At 39.5% G+C, this 25,692-nt stretch overlaps 1 protein-coding gene across 1 annotated transcript in view; it reads right to left on the reverse strand.

Moving 5' to 3' along the window:
- Positions 1-15,074: 15,074 nt before the first annotated feature.
- cacng7a (calcium channel, voltage-dependent, gamma subunit 7a) overlaps positions 15,075-25,692 on the reverse strand; it is a 43,330-nt gene continuing 32,712 nt past the window's right edge. The window contains exons 5-6 of the mRNA XM_044335987.1: positions 19,614-19,759; positions 15,075-15,603 (exon numbers count right to left, since the gene is read on the reverse strand). Coding sequence (XP_044191922.1) covers positions 15,082-15,603; positions 19,614-19,759 — 668 coding nt within the window. The 3' untranslated portion in view covers positions 15,075-15,081. The remainder of the gene's footprint in view (positions 15,604-19,613; positions 19,760-25,692) is intronic.

Here is a 25,692-nt window from a genome sequence, read left to right on the forward strand (position 1 = left end):
TACATGTGGTGCGCTTCTCTCCACCTCTAAGCATGCGCGCATCGCTCGGATTGATATGCTGTCATGTCATTAATACATTAAATTTGATGCTCCTGTATTGGAGATCGGTTAAATGTGCATATAGATCAGGTATAATCAGTTAGAAACCTACCTTTGCAGCAAGCAACTTTTGCAGACGGTGCTGATGCAGGTAGCGGCGGAGAGAGAGAGAGAGAGATGGACTTGGAGGTGGAGGAAGAAGGATGTGAGGACGAGATGTATACGTTTTTCGGTGCTGTGTGTGTGTGTGTGTGTGTGTGTATGTGAATGTGTGCGTGTGGGTGGGTGGGTGGGGGGCTGTTGTTTTTCTTGCTGTTATCACAGATTGAACAAATAGTGACATACAGAAGTTTCCCCTAAAATAGCTTTAACAGCTTTTGTGAATGTTTAGCTCAGCAGGTACAGTTGCACACATTACATCATTTTGTAGTTTGTGTCTGGTGTCTGCACCTGTGAAGATGAGATGTGGAGGCTGCTGACTGAGGGAACAGGTGTTTTATTATTAATGGCGGGAAGAGTTGTGACCAAAACATTCTGATGTCTTGAGACAAAAGTCACAAGATCTGACGAGTCCATGACTAAATGTGTCTCAGCTCTAAATGTGGAAAACCAGGTCAAATCACAACACATCAGCAGGGGCACTGCTAGATAACAGATCACCCAGGGCCCCAAAACTGTAAATATCTATAACCTCAGATCTGCTCCTGCATAACTGAATCATTCAGATCACAACAACCACCCTGTGTGTCTGGAGTACTGGGACAATAAAGTTGACGTTTGTTGCAAAGACTGAACACTTGCTAGCAGAGGCAGAGCTCCAGGGGCCCTTCTGATAAAGTCACACCTGTAAATTTGCACCTGTAAAATAGCTGATATATCCTATCCTATCCTATCCATAAACACAAATTGTCACTTATTGAGCCAGATAAGTCTACCATATGTCACTTTGTCAGACAAGCTTGTTCTGAATAACAAAAAAAAGAAAACAAGTTGCCAGTCACGTTCAAATATTTCAGCACCAAGGACAGCTCTACGTGCATCGACTGACGAAAGGTTCAGCACCACCCCCGATAGACAGCGACAGGCCAGGTGCACTGTCTCAGTACCATGTTTTTCTTACACAGGAATAACATAAATATAAAATAGAAACGGAGGTCTACAACACTACAAGGCCTATTCAAACATAAAACAGTCTACAACACCACAGGCAGTGACATGGACAGGTGCCGAGAAATTAATCTACCATTCTGACTGATTTCTTAATAACCAAAATTTAAGTTAATAAAAACTAATTAAGGATTTTTCATTCACCAATTGTTTTCCCTGTTCAGCCTGTAGTTTAGTGTAGTCTATTTGTATATATTCCACTATCCTACAACAAAATAATCCAGACAGGTTAATGAACTTTGTACATATCACAGTCCCTTGTTAAAGCTTTATCCTCCTCTCCTTCACGGTGGCCAACCTTCCAACCACTTTGTCGTTGATGTTTATTTCCTGCTCAATACACATCAAAGTGAGGTTGGATAGTCTGATCTCATCCATGCAGGAATGTAAATAGCTCTTAATGAGCCTCAGATGGCTAAAACTTCATCTTGCGAGTTCCATTCACCACAAACATAAACAGACACAAATATCTCATATTTTGGTTAATGTTTTCAGCAAAGTTAGTCATGAGCTTTAAATCGCTCCTTCTGCAATCTTCACTTCCTGTAGCATCAACGAGTAGAAATACAGACAGTGCCACTCTGCCATTGCAACCCACATTGTGGAGGTGGGGTTACATGCGTAGTGATAAGAACTACCATAGAAAATGAATAGAAAAAGTTAAGAGAGTTAAACTCTACTATTCCTGCTGCGCTGCCCAGTTGGGTTGCTCCCTAGTTATTCTTAAATAAACTAAAGCATGATTTATCACACTATCAACGGGCTCCATCTGGATGAATGAGCTGCTCACCCTAAGGCTGAGCCCAGACACCCTACAAGTCCACAATCTCCTTCTTTTGGTCACTAACCAAAGCTTGTTACCATAGGTGAGGGTTGGAATGTAGACTGGTATATTGAGTATTTCGGCTTGTGGCTCAGCTCGTTCTTCACCACAGTGGTTCAGTTCAACTCCTACATTACTGCTGATGTCACACTGATCCGCCCGTCGATCTCATGCTCCATCTTACCCTCACTTGTGAATAAGATCCTGAGATACTTGAACTCCTTCACTCAGGGCATCAACTCACTCCCAACCCCTGCAAGAATTGTCACCTTATTGTGATGACCCTGGGAGATGTCGAGGACAATAGCCGATGGCAGGTTGTCCAAATTGGTCCCAGGTGAGCGGCCAGGCTAAGAATGATTGATGGTCTTTGACGAATCAGCAGGAAACTCTCCTAGAAGAGGAAGACCGGGGAACCTTCCTGGAGCCAGGCTGGGGAGGGGAGCTCACCAGTTAGCATCTGGTGGCCAGGCCTCAGCCTATGGAGCCGACCCCCTGCGCGCTGACCACCCGCAGGTATAGGCACTGGGGTCAGGTGCATTGTCAGATGGGTGGCAGGTCAGAGGTGGGGACCACGGCATGCTGACCCCTGCCACTGTAAACTGGTTCTAGGGACTCTTGATATCATTATGGAAATGAACCTTCTAGTGCAGCTGACACATACTGCTACCTAATTACTGAACTTACAACCATTTTTGCTTAATAAATGTTTCTCTGTATTTGTTTCATGACTTGCAAGGGGCAATATATAAAAACTTCACTGCTTCATGGAACAATATGATAACATGCTTAGTGGATGAAACATCTGCTCTTTCCACAAACAGGCCATCATTATTCATTTGTTCCATTTCCGATATGAAGGGGAGGTGATGAAGACGATGGGTTGGGTTAAACTATATTTTTCATTCCTCTTGACAATCAATATATGGGTTATGCACAATGCAGTGCAATGTAAAAATAGGTGTATCTAATATTCTGAGGGTGTGTTTGTAGGGGGTTGATGATTACTGACTGATTGTTGGGGCAGATGCTGGGATTTTGGCTTTCAAATAATAAATAACTTTCTGAATTTTGGGTCACAAACTTCCTTTGAGTGAGTTTTAGGACACTGTGATCTGTGTCAGTTTTTTTCAGCCTTCACACATCTCATTCTGTCAGTTATGAATTATCCACTCCCCCATTCATCCAAGTCAATTGGTTGGTGATAAATGTGAAAAAAAAATCAATACATGCTCCTACACAGTGAGGTAATCAGTGTCTGCTTCTGAGTGCAAAAATAAACACTATGCCAGTGTGACAAAATTTCACATTAATCAAAGTCAATTTAGCACTTCTAAATGGTTTCTCAAAGTGGCATTAGACTGCGGACAGACAAACTACTCTATAATAAACACCAAATTAAATTAATGCTGGTAAATTCTGGTGTATCCAAACATTAAAAAATGATAAACATAACATTGTACAATCATCATAATATATCATCATCAAAATAGTAGCGCTGCTCTTTATTAAATCGTGAAATTATAGCTTTGGTATCATCAGTATTGATTAGATAACATGCAGTTAAATATAATAATGTTGTAGCAACTTTAACCATTAAAGGGGACATATGCTTTTTGTGATTTTCTGTTATTTTTACTCTGCTATGATGTCAGATATTAAACATGGTCAAAGTTTCAAAACTTGAGGTGAACATATGTAAAAATGCTCCCTGAAAGTCAAAAGCCAGGGCTGCAGCCTGCTCTGAACACTTTGTTTGCAATCTAACCCGCTCTGTAGCTTTTGTTGCTCAGGTTGTTCATGTTGTCCTCTTGCATATTTTGGATCGGATTTGGGCTCGAACATGTACAGATGTATTTGGGAAGTTTTCATTTTAAGTGAAGAATGAGTTACTTAAATCTGACAACTACTGGTGGTGTACGTAACCTCCTTAGCAGCTGGAATTCTGCAGACGAGGAACTTCCGGGAGCCAACCAATCAGAAGAGAGTGGGCTCATCAGGAGGGGGGCCTTAAAGAGACAGGAGCTAAAACTGCCTGTTTCAAATGGAGGCTGAACTGAGGGGCTGCATAAGGGCCAGTATAAGATAAATATACTGTTTTTTGAACTGTAAATCATGCAAAGATATATCAGTAGAGCCCAAGAATATTACTATAGACCTGGAAATGTGCATGATATATCCCCTTTAATAGAGTTATAACAATGGATATCCTGAGTTCATCCACAGGATCAGGATTGTGGCAGATCCAGATATTTTTTGATGGATAGGTATCAGCTTCTGATATCAAGCCTGATACATTTCTGATCCTGTCTTTGTTCCAGGAACACAGCTATCAAAATGTCCCATTACACATGGGCATCATGTAGGTAAAAATAAAAATATAACAAGAATAAATATTGGATTGGGCTGAGCGGATACTCAAAGCAATATATCATAATAAATATATAACAGTTTAATGTTTTTGTCAGGCATGTACTGTTATTTGCTCTCTCTCTCTCTCTTTCTGCGTTGCCTTCCAGCAGAAGACACAAAAAAAGGAAGGACACAAGAAAAGAAGAAAGGAACGAGAGAGGAATGAGTGTGGAAAAGAGAACAGACAGGTAGAACAAGACAGCCTTTACAGGTTTAATAAGGAACAGTGAGGGAGTTAAACCAAGACGGATAGTCAATATGGATCACAAGGCAGCCATGGGAAGGGGAGAGGTGAGACGTTTGTGTGTGTGTGAGTGTGTGTGTGTGTTAAAGGGAATACAGGGGAGGGGAGCCAGAGTAATAAAGACAGACAGAGAGGAAATCAATGCCCAGACCAGAGAGACAAACATTTAGAAATGAAGTGCAGTCCCCCCTATGTAGTGACAGTAAAAGCCAGTCTGCCAGAACTTCCACTGACATTCACAATTCAGTCACACAGCGGTTGGCAGCAGATTAAACAAGATTGAAGAGACTGTCATAACATGGCACGTACTGAAAAACCCCTCAGTTAGGTAAACAAGCAGTAACAGTAAAATGTACTTTACTACTCAAAAGTAAAAGTAGGCTCATTGTGAAGAAGAGTAAAGTTGTGTTTGCACAAGTTGGAAAAATTTCCTGTCAGTACATTAATTTCTTGTATACCAGGAGCCACAAATGGTGCAAAGTCAATACAATAATAGATCTGGCTGACGGTTTTCTATATTTTTCTTATTGTCAACAAATCTCATGTGCGGAGCCGAACCAACATACTTACTCTACTTTGTACTATATTGTACATTTCTCAAACAACTTCAGTACAAACTCAAGAAGCTGTGATATGTAGCTCGAGAAGAAGCTAGCAAAGCTCTGTAAATGGTAAACTGTGCATGTGCACAGTCTGCCTTACACAGAACAACTCTCCAGAGACTGAAAATCTGATCTCTGTTATTAGTCTTTGGAGCCATTTCTAAAGAAACTACTGGGACTATAATCTTCATGGCAAAGGAACATGTCACCCAGTGCAGCAGTGTGGCTCACTGATGTGTCTTTAATAGTTTTTGGACAACAGTTTTTGGAGGTCTATGGCACAGAAAAATAAGATATATCAGGCTACTCAAAACTTGGACATAAGTGAAATCCTCTTTACACAGTACAAAGGATCCTTGTGAGTATGATTAAAAACAAGACTAAAGAGTCTCTGTTGGGATGCACTCAGAGTGACAATGCTGATATGCTGACAGTTATATATACCATGTTCACCATGCTGAAAGTTGCTAACTAGTATAGCTGAGGCTGATGGGAATGGCATCATATTTACAAGTATTTAATTATAAACCAAAGTATTGGACGAATGGAAATTTTGACCTGATGATGGTGCCTGATGAAAAGTCGGAAGATCACAAAAGTCACTGATTTTTCATCTCCTGGAATCCATGAATGGTTATACATAATTTTGTGACAATCCATCCGGTATAAATGTTGATATATTTCACAGGTTAAGTTAAAACTTTGACCTGCTGGTGGTGCTACAGGAGATATCAAGGGATCACCAAAGTCAGTAGGTTACGTCTTCCGGGGACCATAAATATCTGTGGAAAATTTAATTGGCAATCCATCCAGTAGTTTTTGAGATATTTCTATTTACTACTACTTAAGACATGTATGAAATATAGTAATCTGCTAATTGGTGCAAAATTCATGGCTCTGTATCCTCCTCTCTTGATTTTTCCCATTTTATTTTTGCTGATTCATGGTAATATTTTAATAACCTGACAATAAGCATAATTTTTACTCATAATTTTATACCTTAATATAAATCATTTTAGCCAGTGGTGAACTTCTAAACAAACACTGAGTGTTGTTATTTAAATGGTAGCAGTGTACTAACAGCTCTCTAGTGCTGCTGTAGCTGATTCCTATCAACTACTTACCCCTGCTCTCTGCTGCTAAGCTGACCATTATTGGCTCATTAGAGCCTAAAATTGTATGCAGGTATTTCTGCTAGGGCTGACTCACCCTGGTCTTTGATACTCTAAAAACAAATTGCGTCAGACCAGTCGCCCAAATGGGAATCTGCCTCAACAAAATTCTTGGAACTGCTTCCTCTGATCAGAGGAGTCTCTTCCTGCTGCTCAAATGACAACTGCAGCTGTGAGCTCAGCAGTGCAGACAGCATTACATCATTCACACACCCATGTAACATCATGTTTGATAGAAACTTGCAAACTTTTTTAATTAGCCAGTTATCTGATATCTCAAAGGAATAAGGCCTGTCCAAAATAAAATTGGACCAGAGAATTTTAGCAGCAGCTCTGTTTGCTCTTTAAAACCCCTGAATACCCACGGTGCACCCTCGCAGATGTGCTTAGTTATTCTGGCTGATTAGACTTTTTCACAGGAACATCTAGGTGTGAAAAAAGATGCTTGATCGACATCTCTCTAAATCCCTTGTTAGATTTGCTGCACCTCTTACATCTGGTAGGACAAATGATTTTTATGACTCCACAGATAAAGTGAAGGTCAGTTTGAACCCCAGTTAAAACTGAAAAAAAAATTAATTAATAATAATCTAATTAGCTAAAGTGAAAACCCCTGCATGGATGGACCTGACCTTTATAAGATGTGTCCTGTGGAGTTTCTCTTTCGTACATTCAGCTTATCACAAAATGCAATATATATCTTGAGGTCATGTCAGTGTTTTACAAGTACAAATTTCCACCTTCATTCACTCAAAAAAAAGTTCCCAACCAATAAATAAATAAAACAAATATCATATAAGAGACAGCCCCCAAGTCATCAACATGACATTTCCATCACCTCTCTCATTATATATATATATATATATATATATATATATATATATATATATATATATATATACAGTACTGTGCAAAAGTTTTAGGCACCCTAGATGTTTAGATTCTTATCCATTATGCAATACCATGGAGGTGTCTGATCGGTTCCAAATTTATTCATGACATGACAACGACCCCAAGCATACAGCTAGAGTCATAAAGAACTATTTTCAGCAACAAGAAGAATGATGAATCCTGCAACAGATGGTATGGTTTGGCCCCCACAGAGCCCTGATCTGAACATCATTACATGAAGAAGCACCTGAGATGGCCTGAATAATAAATCCATAGAAGAACATTCTTTCTCCAGGATGGTTACAACAACCTACCTGCAAGTTACCATGAAAAACTGTGTTAAAGTGATCTGAGGAAAACTGCTGCTGTTTTAAAGGCAAAGCTGCTCACAGCAAATATTGATTTCATTTAGGTTTCTGCTGTTTACTCAACTTTATAAGAAGTTAATTGATAAATTAAAACAATTTATAGCAATATTTTTGCAAAGACTGACTCATGATTTAATAATGCACCATAATGTGTCTCATTTTCAAACCTGTGATTGTTTAATTATTACATTTTTACAGTGTTGGTAACAACTAAACATGAACTAATCATAATTTGTGAGTCACCTGTTATATTTGAAACATGTTCTGATAATACAGTATAAAACATAAAAAATGAATACTGTGAAAATCTGCTTGTCTAACTTACTGCAGGATCTGTGTATCAAAGGAGCAATTTGAGTAATTAGTGGGTAAAATTAAAACAAATTGAAACCGTCTTTGGTTATCTCTAATGAAGGGCAGCACTGTGACCCTGATGTATTTCTCTAAGTGCTTAAGCCATGTAGTTAATTCAAATTACCAAAATGAATCAATTCAATCATAATTAATTAAAAGAAATTTAATTTAACAGGTCAAAAGTACATTATATGCCCCACAATGCATTTAGTAAAACATGCAGTAAAACAACAGCGTATTTAATGAGGTATCATTATGCGGTATCATAAAGCTGCTTTGTATAAATATAAATAAAATAAATTATGTATATTTCTGAGATAAATATAAGGTACCTAAACTACTTGACTGATAAAATTAAAACAGTTTTGAAATCTAGATCCTGGAGATTTTAAATTAAATAACATGTAATTCTATTTATATTCCCAAAAATTCATACTGTATATAGCATCTGATAAAAGGCCTTTTTAAATTGCAGTAAAAGCTGTTCAAAGCACAGAAATTAGCACTAATTCTAAATTTTGCACATAATTGCTCTTTGACCACACGAATTCCCATAAATATGTTGATTCAAAAAATAATAATAATAAAGCAAATAGGAGGCTGGAACCAGGCAAGCTTTATTGGTTTTAAACTTAACAAAACACTGCTGGCAGATAAAAAACACACTCCTGCTTAATAACACATTTGCAGGAATGATGAAAACAAAAAACTCTCTATTTAAAATTCACATGTTTATATAATTATATGGTTGGTTTTTGACACGTACTGAGTCAGTCTGATTTGACGGACTCAAAAACATACTGCAGATGACCATGTAAACTTTTTTCTCAACCTATATAATGTAAACATGTCTTAGGTAGACTGCATACAGCATGTTCAGTATGGATATTTACACCCTAATAATCACAGTTTGAAGAAACGTCTGCATTGAACAAAGGAAGTAAACATTTCAAAAAAGTGTTTCGCTGTATCAGAGCTCCACTTCTCTGCTGTGATGTATCTTCAAAAACAGTTCTGATTTATTTGTGTCAGGAAAACTCTTCAGAAATCGGCTACATAAATATTTCACTGTATGTCTGTTCAACGCATCCTCATAATTAAACAACCACATAGGTCGATTGTACCACGCACTCAAGAACGACCCATAGGAACGTTTTTCTAATATGCCGCCTCTATCTGTGCTTTCAAAAAACATTTCAAATCACTGTTAACCTTCCTGTTGTCCTCGGGTCAATTTTGACCCGGGAGGACAACATGTGTCATTATGTGCTGTCATCAAAAAAGTTTGAATGGTTTTAAAACAGTATCCTAACTAAACTTTTACATATACCAGTCTGCCATAATCCATCAACATATTTTCCTCTCATAGTTAAAATAATTCATAATTTCTCAGTCAGGATACTGTTTTGAAACCATTTAAATTTTTTTGATGACGGCAGATAATGACACATGTTGTCCTCCCGGATCAAAATTGACCCGAGGACAACAGGAGAGTTAAAAAATAATTATGTTTTTACGCTGTGGTTAAGGTCTGGTTGGGTTTAGGCACAAAAAACACTTGGTTAGGTTTAGAAAAAGACCAAAGTTTGGGTTTAAATGATAACTTGAAACGTGGTGTGGGTTAAAGTTACTACTTCCTTAAAGTTAGGCAACCTTCGTCATCATGGCAGTAGCGGTTGGAAACATGACACTCGTGGTTGGAGGCGGGAGGCGAATAGTCGTCTCCTGTCTGCAGCTAAGTCCACTTTTCGCCATCTATCCATCCAGCCATCCATCCCAACACCTTTAATTATGGAAATTTGTCACCTTATATTGACGTCATCTGAACTGCATCACTTCTCCGGGTCATAATTACTACGGCTGCAAGATGGCGTCTGTCACTCAAACGTAACCATAGGTTGTTTTGTCGGCTGAATTTTCGACCTATACTGTCGTTTTCCTTTTGAGGACGGGCTGGTCTGTTTGTGTATCTGTGGTATTTGTGTGTGTTTGTTTGTGTGTGTTCACTGCACAGCAAGAATGCTCAGCTTTGGCAATTAAAATAAACATCTTAAAACATCAGCGAAAGCTCTCAGCTGCTAAATGATTTCCTATTTAATTTTTACAGAGCAAATATTCATAAAAGAGGCTAACACCGCATTTAATTGCTACACTGTTCTTCTTTAACAGTACCACAGATTGTAAGCATAACATTGTCCTCCGTAGGTCTAAAAATAGCTACAAACAATGCCCTATCCTGGGCACAATTATTAATATGCTACAAAATCAAGCAATCTTTAAATACAGGACTAAAAGTCACTGTGCAACATGAGAACTTCAATGGGAGTCTAACTGAAAAGCTTCTTGTATTCCTGTGCCATTTAGGACAAATGTCAATTAATGTACACAAAAAATATGCAAAAGCCCTGAACTTTAGGTTTTCTTAATGCTATAGCATACGAATATATTTTAAACAACAGTGTGCTTCCAACTTTGTTGAGACACAAACGCTTCTTTCCTGTTTCAACATGACAATGTCAATGGTACATGGATGTATTAAGAGAACTGGATAAAGCGCCGTCTCTCAGACTTACTGCCAATTTTTTCCCAGTGGCCACTTTCAATATTGCAGCAAAAAAATACCCTTTGGCCCAAAAAGTATTTTTCCCACAGACCAAAGAGACACATCATACTGCAAATGAAGTCAGTTAGTACTCTTGGTATTATGAATGTTTAATCCATGAAGGTTTTATATGTGTAAAACTTTACCAGAGCATAGAAAAGGGATTTGAAAGTTTATGATGTCATCCCAATGTAAAGTCTATGGGCCAAGCAGGAACACGGCAATCTTAATTTGTGTGAATAGGCGCCATCTTTGAGTCCAGTATCCAGTTCCTATAATACATCCATGCCCTGTGCACAAAACCAGGTCCATTGAGAAATGGTTTTCCCAGTTTGGTGTGGAAGAACTTGACTGGCTTGCACAGATATCTCTTTCTGGGATGAACTGGAATGCTGACTGTAAGCCAGGCCAAATCGCACAACATCATTGGCTGAAGTCATTAATGCTTTTATGATTGAATGGGAGCTCTGCAGATGGTTTCCAAAATCTGGTGGTAAAATCCTCCCTTAAGAGTTGTAACACCCATGGTTTTGGAATGAGGTGTTCAACAATCACCTATGGGTATAATATTTTGGGTCTGACACAGCCTACTGTGCTATTATTGGAAATCATACTGGTTTGGATTGCTGTTGTTATATTACATAGTTTACTACGTACATTGGAAGGGAACAAGATAGGCCCTTATACAAGTTTTTAAAGATATGCATGGATTGGCACCAGCCTCCATCTCCAATCTCTTCAGTCCATATTCTACATCCAAACCCCTCAAATCAATTTCCTCATTGTCATCCTTCACTGTCAGATGTTTCCCATCTATTGTCACTTTTAAATCCCGGCTAAAGACCCAACTTTACACAATTGCCTTTGTGTCCCCTTAATTTTTTAACATCATGACAAAATTGTTTTAATTTTGTCTGTTACAGTTCTATTTTTTGTTTTAAATATTGACCTGTATCTGAAATTTCCCTGTAAAGCACATAACATAATAAATTTGACTCGATTTAACAAGTCTCCCATTGCTTTCCACAATCTGCAACTAAAACTAGTTAAGTTAAGGGTAAGATTGCTGTTATAGTTGACGGAAAACATTCTTGACACAAACCCTGTTCTCTGTATGCCCCTAAACCACCCCTTTTTACAGTTCAATAGGCCTTTTTCACAGCAGACACTTTTATTTGTCATTGTAACTCTAACGATGTCTCTATTTTCTCTAAGTGTCCCAGTAAGCCATGACAGTGTGACCAGGACCCTGAAACCGAAGCAGCCAGTCATTAATCTTGTCGAGCGACACTGGATTTTCTGGCATCGGCTCCGTCCAAGCACATCAGATAAAGTTTCAGAACTTTTAAACTTTGAAAGGATAAACTTTTTCCCTCTTGTGCATAAATGTAGATGTGCAGTAATAATCTCAGTCCAATTGAAGGTAGCTTTGCATTAATAATAGATGAAAGCAGAAGGTGAGGTTGAATGCAAGGCCATCTGTCACAGTGCACTTTTCAGTTTGCTTCCCATAAGCTCATGTTCATCAAAGTACCATTTCTGCTCTTTACTTCCATCTACATTATTCTTCATATAAACATTTTGATTCCTTATATAAAACCAGGAAGAGTTGGATTCCATTTTATCTCATTCTGTCAATTCAGGAAGCACATTTTCATTCAAATAAATAAAAACCTTTAAGCAAGCATTTATGTCTTTTACTTTTATCCTCTTAATTGAATGGATTCAAATGGAATATAATCTGATCCTGGCTTTAAGAGGTCTGGTATCTATTTTAATATCTGCATGTAAGATTATGTACAGTAGGCTACACACTTCAGAAAAAATTTAATTCTCATTCCCATGGCAACAGTGTCAAAGCTCCAAGGCAGTCCCTGTTTTTTTTAGTTAATTCTACGGTTACAGAAACTTCCCGAAGCTCTCCGACTGTGCTCGGCACTTTAAAAAGTCTCTCAGATACGTCTTCGGTTTCATTCCAAAAAAAAAATGTTTAACATTCATCCTCAAAGCGTTCCCTCTCAAAATACAAACAGCTTAGAAAATTCAATAGCTAAAACACCTAAAACATATGGTAATATTTACACCCCATGATAGACATATGTGGTTAAATTTCCGTAACATTTGTTCCAGCAAGAATGTAAGAGAGGGAAGAATGTCTATACAGTTGAAGTATAAATCTCTATGCATATACAGTTTTCTTCTGGGTGTGTATATAGTGGTGTTTGTAGGTCATGGTACATGGGCAAAAGTTGTAAGCAAATACTGATGATTAACAATATATATTCTATCATATTGTTTGTTTGTTTTTTTCATGTGTCTTTTGAAATGCACATTTCCATGAACAGGATTGGGAAGTAATGAAACTCATAATTGGGTTAAGTACTTACAAAATGAATGTGGCAATAGCATCTTAAATTTTATTGTTACTAATTAAACCTTTTGGAGGTTACACTTGAACAATTCTGTTAGTAGGAATGGGCGACATGGTCTGAATATAAAATAGATTCGATTATTCACAATTTAATTGGACAAAAAACATTATTATTATTACTAAACACCAAATCATTTAGTCGTTTTTAGAAGAAACACTTCTTGTAATAACAACAAATCACTTGAACAAATGAACTTATCTCATTAAAATAAACTTTTCTCGTTGTAACATGATAAATTGGATACACTCGGTTATTAAAGAGATGATATTGCAGTCTAAACCAGCTAGAAAATGTGAAAATTAGAGGTGCATATAGTTTGATTATGTATTTTATTCATGCTTGGGGTGAGACATGGTGAACTATCATCCGTTCTTTAAACTGCTTATCTTGTGCAGGGTGGTGGTGGTGGTGGTGGGGGTGGTGGTGGGGTCGACAGGAACCACCAATACACTGCCATAAGATACATAATGTGATTCTGAAAAAAAAGATAGGTGTGCTGTTATATAACTTTTAGTGAAACATAACTTTTACAGACTGGGACAGAGAACTGAACCCATATCATACCTGTATTTGTTCTAGAGACATACAGGCTTTAATATATTGTCTGTCTGCTGCCATCTTAAGGCCTCTATACACTGTGTGGTTCTGGGTTTGAGTCTACAAACCAAAGAAACCACTCAGAATATGCTGACATGGCTGATGCAGCATTATAAGCGCCACTTTATGCATACAAACATTTCTGACACAACCAAGAGTTTATTAGACTCATCTTGCACATTGTGTGACATTCAATGACCCTGCGAGATCACACAGTGTATAGGGGGCCTTCGGTGGTTTTTCTGACTCATAATGATAGATGAACATAAACCTATCTGCCGTGAATTTAAAATCATGACTCTGTGATTCAGTCATTTTACACATCATGCAAAATACAAAATTAATGTAATCAAATGACTGTATCGCCAGCCCGACTATCAACAGTACGGGCAGAAATATACATAATATTTTCTTTCTATATCACATCATTTTTGCATCTTGAATAAATCTTCACATTAAGGTATACATGTTGTTTAAAAATACTTTTGTATCTTTATTAATTGTCGTGTATTTACTGTGTAATGTGTCACTGAGTTGAAGCTATGACCGTCCGATGGTTTTAACAAAAATAAAACATTAGTAGCTCTTTAACAAATGCCACAGTAACAGCAGTCCGCTTTTGATTTAAAATTCATTTTTTTTAAAGGTTAAAAATGGTTTTCAAACATTTATTTAGAAATAAATAAAGAAATAAAATAATCTTCCCAACCATGTCCATCAAATGAAAAAAATGATAGATGATTTTTTTTTTTTTTTTTTAAATCAAGTGCTCTTCAAAGAAAAGCAGGAAGCTTAAGTCCTTGTTTGATGAAATGATAATACATTTATAGTCATATATATTGTCTGTTTAACTCTTTTATTCTTTCTTTGAATGGACAGTACTTTGGAAATGATTCAGCTTCCTGTTTCCTGTGCTGCTTCACACTGTTGCCTGTGTATCACGGCCCTGATGATGAATGTACCCGTCAGAAATCCCACAAACGTCTTGTTGCTACTTATCATCGAAAAACCCCCCCCTCACTCCTCCCCTCCCATGTTCCCTCCCAGCGTGTTAAAAGTTTTGTTAAGTGTCTGTCTTCGTCTTCTTGGGCTCGGCATCGGTGGTGAGTCATCTCTCCGCCCACCTGCCTCTCCTCCCCTCCTCCCCTTTTTTTTTTTCCTTCCTCCTCTTCCCTCTTTTTGATCTCCGTAAAACCTCCCTCCTTCATCCACTCTGCTTCATCCCTCCTCCCACACACTTTGAGGGTACAGGATTTGTGTTTGTGTGTGTGTGTTTTGTCTTGTGGTGTGTAACAGCTGTAACAGAGCCAATCTAATCCCCGTCCCCCCACCGCCCCCCACCAGTTGTGTTTTCCCCTCCCTTCCCTGCGTATGTAGCCTAGCATGGCGAGGCGCTCATTCGCATGTGCGTGTGGTAGCGGGGTGGAGGTACGGCCGAGGGCGGCGCCGCCATGGGCAGGGACTGGGGTGGTGGCCCGCTCGGATGGGGGTGGGGCTGAGGGTGAGCGTGGGCGTGGGACATCCTTGGTAGGGTAGAGGTGGCGGCTGGATGGAGGGGATGGGGATAGGAGGAGGAGGTAGAGGAGGAGGAGGCCGGCTGGAGCTGGTAGCTGGCCGCCGAAGACGGCCCGGAGGAGGAGGGCGTCGGCTGGGAGCTGCTTCCCCCCTTGGGAGGAGGCTGCGGCGGTGGAGTTTGGTTGAGCTGGATCGAAATGTCAGAGGAGACGTCGGAGGGGCTGCGTCCCCGCTGCGGCGGAGGCCAGGAGTCTGGATGGAGGAACTGGCCGCTGTAGTCGCTGCAGTCGGACATGCGGGGGCGGTAGAGGGTGGGGTGGGGCCTGTACAGCTCCTCCTCAGCGTAACGCTTCATGAAGAGGTAGACGGACATCACTCCTGCACCCTGGGACGGAGACGGAGTGATACACAAACATACAGAGATTACTGCAATGTCTTTTCTACCTTTTGTGTAATGTGTTCAACAACATCTGTTTGGAAAAAAGCCTGAATTGATGAACCCAATGTCTTTATTGCATACTTAAATTAAATTTCTCTAGTTTTCCCCATCAGCGAAAATGAAGTACTTTAATACCAGGCTGAAAAGAAATGTTTCCCTGCCTTCACATCTTGAAAGTTTGGTGCTAGTTAGTCTTGGTTTCCACCCCAAGTGTGGCAAATAAACACAATATCACACGTACCAACAGCACCGTTAGATACAGACAAACAAACACATTTAACATGTCTGAATCAGACATGGAGAAGGTACTGTACTGTCTTCACCAATAATTAAAGCTGTGAAAAGATGATATTGTAGTTTACCACAGTATTTCCTGCAGCTGAAAGAGATTCAACGTCATACCTTCTGCTCGATGCCACCTGCACTCTATTTAATTTCCAGTCGATTCCTCGCCCCTTGCTCCTACGTAATAAGCAACACGCTGGCACGGCTAAATGGATTTTAGCCTGTTGTGCCAGTAAACAAACCCAACAGTGTCCTGACTTTACTGTACACGGTACAATCTGCTCTTTAACTTTAGGAAATAAGGCGTTTTTTGAACACTTTCTCAGGAACTATGGCGATAACTGGAGTGAATCATCACATCAGCAAAACTAGATACATTAAACATTTAAATAAATAAACATTACTAATCATTTATCTATTAAAAATATGTTTAGAGGCTTGTGAAGCCCTGGAGGAGGCCTTCTGAGTGCTTTCTAGTTTTTATTACTGATTTTATGATGGATATGTACTGTATTCTCACTCCTGCAGGCACCTCATATTTTGCAAGCCTTTTTTATTATGTTATGCTGTGTTATTTTATGTCTGGTTCTTATGACAGCCACTACACTTTTGTGCATAATTGGACATTTTCTGAGCAGCTCTGGTTATGGTTGGTTATAGCCGTTGATAGAAAGTTATGATAGATAAAATAAATATATCAAACAGACCTGAGAATGTCTGTATCGAAAAAGATAAATCAAAACACAGAGAGGAGAGGACACCGTCCATAACATTCAACATCTGTGTTACCGACATGAACTGAGTTTTCAGCAAATTCCCTGATGGAAACAGCTCTTGTGAAACACCAGAGTCAGCACCATCTTATTCCCTTGACGCGCCGCCATCAGATGGGGGATGAAATTAAATAAATTCATGATAATTTTTGCAGAGAGTTGACAAAAAGGCTTGGCGCTTCTCTGTGGAATGAGCCATTATCAAAAAATATATTCATATTTTCACACGGGCATCCGCTGAGCATTCACAGCTTATTTACTATTCATCCGCAAAACGCCATCGCTACAACCGACCCGACACTTGAGAATGCTGATGAACATGTCGCTGTGTGTGTGGAGGTGAGAGAAACTGTGTGTTTTAAAGCATGTGTTTGTGAAAAATCCCATGTTTTGCAGCTCCAGTTGCAAGTTTGAAAAAGAGCAGAAAAAAGGAGATAAGAGAAGACAAGGGAGGAAAGAAAAGGAGAATATGAGGGGATAAGAGAAGAAGAAAAGATAAGGGACAGGAGAACAGAGGATAAGAGAAAGATGGATAACTGACGAGAGGATAAAGTAAAGGACAAAAGAAATAGAGACTTGATTGAGGCCAAGAAGAGGAGAGATGAGAAGGAAGTAATGTGGATGTGGAGAAAAAAGGAAAAGAAGAGAGGGGAGGAGAGCAGAGGAGAGGAGGCGATGGGATGAAAGAGGGACAGAAGGAATAGAGGAGATAAGGAGGAAAAAGAGCAAAGACAGAATAGAGGATTACAGAAAAAGAAAAAAATAAGAGGCGTAGAAAAGATTTCTTTACAAACAAAGAAGAAGAGAGAAGAGAGGGAAGGAAATAAGGAAAGGAAGAGGATGGAAATTAAAGGGGAAATATGAGAAAAGAAAGGGAGAATATAAGAAAAGAAGAAAGATTAGAAGTAAGGAGAACAGAGAGAAGAAGAATGGGGGACACGGAATTAAAGAAAGAAAGATAAAAAGACAGAAATGAAGAGAATAAAAAGAAGGAGGAGACAAGTAAGAGGGAGAGAAGATAAGGAAGGCGAGGAGGGAAGAGGAAAAAAAGGAGGAAAAGATAAATGTAGAGGACGAGAAAGAGGAGATTTGAGTGAGAAACAGTAGTGAAAGGAGAGGAGGAAAATGGGAGAAGATGGAAGGAGGACAGATGGGAGAGGAAGATGAAAGGACAGAAGACAAGATGAGAAAGGGAGGAGATAAGAGAAGAAGAAAAGAGAGGAGAAGGGGAGGACAGAGGATTAAATAACTGAAGATAGGAGAAGAAAGAAGAGACAAGATAAAAGTAGAGGACACAGAGAGAGTGGACATGAGGAGGAAAAGATGGAGAAAAAGAGAGGAGAGGAGGATGAAGGAGGAGGAGGAGGAGTAGCAGAGGCCCCCAGCGAGGAATATTCTGATGCATATGAAGCTGTGCTGCGACAGAGCTGCTGCCCTCAAGTATTCAAGCTATTAACATTTATGAATATTGATGCAGGCGAGATGACGAGCTCCTACGCAGGCACTTTTTTAAATGTGTGTGTGTGTGTGTGTGTGTGTGTGTGTGCGGTTTTAGCTGCTTTACTGTGTTTTTTTTGTCTCCAAACAAATACAGCCACTCCCAACATAAAGTCAGCTACAAAAAAATCTGTGGATAGTAAGTCGAGCCTTGAACAACACGTAAAGAAAGCAGACAAGTCGTGTTTTTATCGACTGAGGAATATTTCCAAAATTAGATCAGTTCTGTCCTTCAGCAACACATAAAATTATACATGCTTTTATATCCTCCCAGCTCTATTACTGTGATGCCTTGTTTACTTGCTTGAGCTATATAGAGAAGCTCGGAGACGACTGACCAAAACAAAGCGATTCTCACACATCACACCAATCTCGTTGGCTTCGATGCACTGCTTCCAGTCTCCTTTAAAATCCATTTAAAGTACTTTTAATCACATACAAGGCTCTGAATGATCCGGCGCCGGAGTATATATAACTGAGCTCCTTACACCTTACTGTCCGAACAGGCCCCTCAGGTCTTCTAACTATTCAAGAGTCCCGGTTAAAAAGGACGATCGAGCCTTTGCGGTATCGGCTCCCACTGAAGCTCATGAGCTGTTTTCTATCATTGAGAGTTTTTATCTTTTATATGTGTGTGTGTGTGTGTAAGTATATGTATATACATCTATGCATTTATGTATGTATGCATGCATGTATGTGTACATGTAATGTATGTGTATGAATGTGTGTATTTATATGCAAATATTCTATTATTTACCTCTTGCAATTGTCCCTAATGTTGCTTATGTTTTTGAGTTTCCTCACCTTGGAAAGCACTTTCTGCTTACTGTTTAAAAAATGCTCTATAAATAAATCATTATTATTATTATTTTAACTGTGTATGTGTGTGTGTGTTTATGGGTGCGGTTGTGCATGTGCATGAGTGTGTTTAACTAAATGGTGGTTTGTCGACATCCGAGCCAGTTTCCAAACAAAGCTGTTTGTGTGTGTGTGTGTGTGTGTGTGTGTCTGTGTCTGTGCACATTAGGTCTTATGTCAGTTAGGTAGCGTCAGTAAATGTTAAGCATCAGTACATATTAGTGTCACTGGCAACCTCTCAGTGTGTTTACGTGAGCACATTTACAATTTGTGCGTGTGTGTGTGTGTGTGTGTGTGTGTGTGTGTGTGTGTGTGTGTGTGTGTGTGTGTGTGTGTCTACGTGCACATTCAGTTTGAGATTAATTGGATGTTTTGTATGCTTGCATGCGTCTCCCTGTTTGTGCATTTCTACATTCTTAAGTGTTTGTGTGTTTCCAGTAAATTTAAGTGTTCATGCACAATTAACAATCTATTTATGTATGTGTGTGTGTGTGTGTGTGTGAGTGTGTGTGTGTGTGTGTGTGTGTGTTGCTTGCTGATCACCTCTTTGAGTAGGAAGGAGGAAGCAGCGAAGGCGAAGGACCAGCCGTAGCGGTAGTGGAAGAACTGCTCGGGCTCTCTGGGTCGGTTCATCACCTCATCATTGATGCTGGAGATATACAAGACCAGACCCACCACCAGACTGAGACCTGTAGACACACACACACACACACACACAGAGTTTCAGATGATATACCACACAATTACAGTAGAAGGTCTTAACTCAGCTCTATGAACTTTTGAGTATTTAACATTCACCTCTCGTAGACTTAATGGTGCTGATCCGTCTGTGCGCCCCAGAGCGGACAGTTCCTTAGGAACACGTTGCCATTCTTGTTGGTATTTCTGTCTGTGGGTTACCAGGTATCACAACAATTCACTAAACCATCTCAAAGCCTAATGCTGTTCACCTGCATGCACCTTAAACAACCTAATTTTGAGAAACTCTGCTCAAGAGAAGACATTAGTGTCTCTGATGGAGTCATATGTGGGGACTGAAACAGAAAGAGTGTATGTAGCCTATTGAACACACATGAATAGTAGATTATGATGCAGAAGTGATATGAGACATTGGTACAGATGTTTTAATACTTTTTTGTCATAAAACATGGTCACCATTGTAACCACCATTATTCAAGCAGACCTTTGTGAAGGAACATTCCCAACACAAACCACCTTTCAAGTCTACAGGCAGTGACTGACCTGGTGCCGTATTCCCAGAGGCTGCTATCTTACTGCTGGGAGTCCTCCTAAATGGCACCAAAAGTTTCTAGCTAAGAATTTCCTTTCAAGCTCTATTTTCAAAGCTACTAAGAGCAACTTTTACTGAGGAACTGGGAGAATTTCTCAGCTATTATAAAGAGAAGGGGCGAGGTTGACCCTGCTGCTATGGATGACATCATGTTTCATGAATTAGCTTAATCACTGTGTCCACAGTGATTGATTGACAGTTGACCGGTCAGTTAAGAGCTGTGCAAACCATCATCTCCAGTGTTATTGGATTGTTTCATCCTTTTTTAACACAGCCACCATCTTAATATGCTTTTAAAAGTTTGTTATTGTTTTTTTGAAACACTGACAGAACAAGGCTCATTACTGGCTGATTGTGAGCAGATCTTGGAAGCCGGTGGACTTGGAAATCCTCCACTTCTCTCACGCTTCGTAGCTAGACCAAAAACTTGGGAGTTAGGACTGACATGCCCTTATTTTAGGAGTTTTTTTCTGACTCTGCCAGTTAGGAGCTACTTTTAGCTGTCGGATGTTTTGTGAATATGGCTGTCGTGTTGTTCACACAGCTGATTTGAATGTTAGCTAATAACTAGACCTCCTGCTTGTCAATCTTGTGGAGCTCTAGAGGAATTCCTACACAAGCTTTGATCAAAATTCACTGTGGGCTGTTGTTACACTTCAAACTGACAACTCTTTTGAGGCTACAACTCACTATTTTGGGGGGCAAAAACTAACACACAGCTCGGGGAAAAAAGGAGTGGAACATTGGTGGTTTATGTGATCTTTAGTGTATAGTGCATCATAATTGGGTTTCATGATAAAGGCAGTTTAGACTACTGGAGATGACAGATGACGAGGTCAACCAATAAAGGACTTTCTTTTCTTTTTGTTAGTCCCATTCCTCACAAACGTTTCACAAACCTACAAGCTACGAATAACTATAAAACCAGGAGGAGCAGGGCCGATGTTGCATTACCCTTGTTACCCTGTAACACTAATCTCATTCAAATGGGCCTTTAGACTCGTTGTATTTGTGTGTGTGTGTGTGCTCTGTAGCTGGAATAGCTAATGATAACGTGTCCTCGTTGTACTGTAAATAGGTTGAGAAAACCCCAACAACAGACTGTGCTGTGGTAAAGAGATAAACAAGGACACAAACACACAATAAACACGTATACTTGAATGCAGATACACTATATGAATCCTCACAGACTCTCTTGCGCACACACACACTCACACACACACACACACACACACACACACACACAGAGCCCTCATTAAGAGTGTGTCAGTGCTTCCTCCCCTGTCGACAGACTAACTGCTGCAGCTGACCTCCAAAATCCTCCAGCAGTGAAACTCTGAAACACTAAACACAGCAAAGATGAAAACTCTGCTTCCCTTTAAAGAAAACATCTTAGAGTTCATATTCTCTGAAAAGATATCTGATACTGTCAATTTAACCTTCAAAACTATGCTAACTGTGAATAAATAAATAAAAACACTGGCCTACATGGAGTTTCATCTCAAAATGAGTTAAGCTGGATTTAAAGGGAAGATTCATTGCTGTGAATATGATGATTTCTTAAAACTGGGTCACCTATGTAGTTGAAATGTGCAATTATTTCTGAAATTGGTGCCCTATGACTAGAGAAAACTGAGAAATAGGCTGTAGACAAGCAGAACGCATTGCTCACGTCCAATCAGACTGACTGACGGTGTGTTCACTGCCAGCAGAGAACCAAAGACAAAGTTAATGAGCAGCAGCAATATATCTCTTTAATGAGGCTTATTTTCATTTACAAAATGTTTTTCCTCATCGAGTCTGGATATATTGTACTGATGTGCAAGGATCATAACACAAACGGTGCTCTGGTGTCAGTTAATGTCATGTGGATCATTGCAAACTGACTGAGTGCAATGATCCACTTGCAGCCGCAAGTTACAGAGAACACAGTCGCTGTCGTCCTGTATTCACAGTTGGAAATATAATATTCTGTTAGAAAACAAAGTCAGGTTTACCAAAGCACTGCAAAGTCTGCTGCAGCGCCGAGTTTTCTGTCTGTTTCCAGTCTCCCTGATGATCCTCACCCCACCTCTCTCTCGGCTGCAGCTGTTACAGCTCCTGTGGTCATTTCCTCTTTTAGACTCTGTTGTGTCAGTGTGATATTTGGCCTTGTATCATGAAACTAGTTTTCTTCCAAATGTAAAAATATTTAAAAGTATTTAGTACTATGATATTTTAGTGTCTGTTTGTCCCTATTGCTAGCGTAATATGGTAGACAGGAGTGATTTGGGAGACCCACACCCTAACCCTACTCACACTTGAAGGGAACACTACAGAAAATTACAATACAGAAAAACGTAGTTCGTAGTCTAAGGCAAGTCTCCAAAGTCTGTCCAATGACGCGTCTTACGTCACCTGGCGCTCTGGATGCAGGCAACATGGAGAGAAGTTTAACATTGTTCATTTGCACATACTACCCACATTGTAATGATACAATGTTGGTTGAAAAGCGGCAAAGTTTCCCTTTAAACTTCTGCATCAGGGTGTCACAGAGGTAGGGCTGATGTGCTCCTCCTTAAAAATGTAGCTACATGTTGGGGTGATGGAGTTATAGCTTGGAAACCACAAGAACTATAATTGGTCAGTTTGGACTGTTTGTGTTTTCTTGGACATATTAGACACATGTCTACCATGGTGGACATGGTAGAGATACAGTTAACCTCAACGACTAATAAAGGTTGTCATCATTTGCAATCAATCCAAGATGGCAGCACGTCTCTGGCAGTGAGCAAGGCTCTCTGTTACAGTCTCTCTGTGTGTGTTATTGCCGTTGAACCAACAGCTGTATCGTGTTGTGATTGCCCTTTTATGTTTCAAGTGGAAATTGGATTCTACCTGAATTTTTAACTTCGGTGACTGACTCTTCATTCACGCTGAATCTCCTGCTCTGTGAGACAGTGGGGGATTGATGCTGGCTTGTCTGAGTCTGTTGGGCCTGTCTCTACCTGATAAACCCAGCCGGTAGATCTCCTGTATTGCTAGACCTCGATGGATTGCTATTGGCTTGCTTTGAGCCTTTGAGCCTTTCTTCCCTTGTGGATTGATGGTGGATCTGCTGCTCTGCTTGATATCAGAGAATTGCTACCAGGTCGTTTTGAGTCTGCTGAGCCTGTTTTTTTTTTTCCTGTAAAAGCACTTAATCGCTGATGACCAAGTTCTCCTGTTTACATCATGACGTATCTAAACCTCAAGGCTTGTGTTGAGAGACTGAAAACCTGCCCTGGATTTTAGATCTGCTGACCTGAACTTGAAGATTTGCTACGTTTCAACCTCAAGGCTGGCATGAGCCATGGAAAACTTGATCTGGAGCTCATATCCACTGACTTGAACTTATGAACTGCTGGCTTTCTGCCCACGCTGACACTTTGTTTCTTAGTTTTTACTAATCATTGAATCATTGTGTTTTATATCTTTGTGCAGTACTACTGGGAGCCCCCATGGGTCTGGCAACGCCCCCGCAACGCTATCTCCAGATGTACTGTATTGGGGAGGGTGCACAGCTAACTATGACAATTTAACTTTCCCCCACGGTAATTATTGCAGAATTACTTTTACAACTTCATCTCAGCTGAGGGTTATGGTGACTGTGGACATATCCAGATGGTTTCTTATAGCTGAGGAATTACTTCATCCCTACTGTCTCCTTGTTTTGAGAGAATATTTTTCTATTTCTGCAACCTTCTCTACTGTTGACACATTCTCCCCCAGTCTGGTGACTGACATAAAAAGGCTGTAGCACCAAAGCATAAACTTTTAGTTATATTATTGCTTTTGCTCGCAGGGACTAATCCATTTCTGCACAATGCTTTACAGCTGCAGATTAGATTTCTAGACTCTAGATTTAGACTTGGACATTCATATCAGTGTAATGAGTTTACTCTCTAAATTGGACATAATAAAGACCTGAATAAACTCAACAAATGCTGATATTGTTGTCTTATCTGAAACCTTGCTTACAAAATTTGTGCATGATATGGATATTTGCATTAATGGCTACAATGTTTATTGTGCTTATCGTCAAAGAAAAGGCAGTGGAGTGGCTATTTATATCAAGCGCAATTTTGGTAGTAAATTAGTGCTTACTGAGTCAGTAAGTAAAGAACTTGAGTTGTTAGCTCTTGATGTAGAATTATAATTCACCATATTATGTTGGTGGGATGTTATAGGCCCCCATATGCCCTCAGTAATTAATTGCCCACTCTTGTGTAGCTAATGTCACAATGGAAATACAATGAAATAGTGTTGGTTGATGATTTGAACTGGTACTGGCTAAAACCTGTGTCCGACGCACTGAAAGCACAGTGTGATTAATTCCCCTAAAAGGCCTTATCCCAAATGTTAATAAAAATTGACACTCATTCACTTAGTTTTATCAAATATGCCTTGCCATTTGTTGCACCAGATGTTTTCCCAAATGTTGTGAGTGATCATAGTGTCATAGCAGTCCTGCGAGATATGAGGATTCCTAAAAGTAAGCTGAGTTTTGTTGAGTAAGCTTTTTTTGCATGACCTATATCATTTTGACTGGAATAGAACTGCTTTTTTTTGAGGACGCTGAACTAGCCTGGAATTATTTCCATGAAAGCTTTGTTGATATTGTAAACAAACAGGACCCACTCCACAAATTTAGAATTAAGGGGCATGATAATCTACAACCGAACTATCAGAAGTACTTCGTGAACACTCGAGTTGGGCCAGGGCACGTAAGTCAAGAATTGAGGCTCACTGGCTTCATTTTAGACAATGGAGAAATAAATTTACCTCTATCTTCCGAAAAGTAAAAGCAGAATTTTACTTATTTATAACTACAAAAAGCCTAAAAAATCAAAAGTGGAAAACCATTGAATTATTGTCTGCTAGCTGTAACTCAATTAATCTTCCACCAAGTATACTCATGGATAGCCTCAGGGTAACTGACAAGACAGAAATGTTAAATAATTTTAACAACCATTTTATTTCCTCTGGTATCTTGTATAATTCTGAAAATTCCCCTAGGGTATCTCCAATTAATGACAGGCCCTCTGGCAATGTTCAGGTCTTTAACTTCACCCCCTTTACCTCAACGGAGATTTATGATCCGGTACTATGATAAATTAGAACTTCTTTAATGCTAGGGGATCTTTGTTGTCATGATTGCAGTGATAATCATATAAAGTCATGTTTACAAGGAAACCAATGTTGACTATCGGTAGTTAACCGCTCCTCCCTTTCTTATGGACACTCATACTACTTCCCTATTTTCTCAAATGACTGACTGTTGTTTTTCTTGGGAAAACAGTCTCTTCAAAA

This window comes from Thunnus albacares, chromosome 19 (genome assembly GCF_914725855.1).
Source record: "Thunnus albacares chromosome 19, fThuAlb1.1, whole genome shotgun sequence".
NCBI classification, from domain to species: Eukaryota; Metazoa; Chordata; class Actinopteri; order Scombriformes; family Scombridae; genus Thunnus; species Thunnus albacares.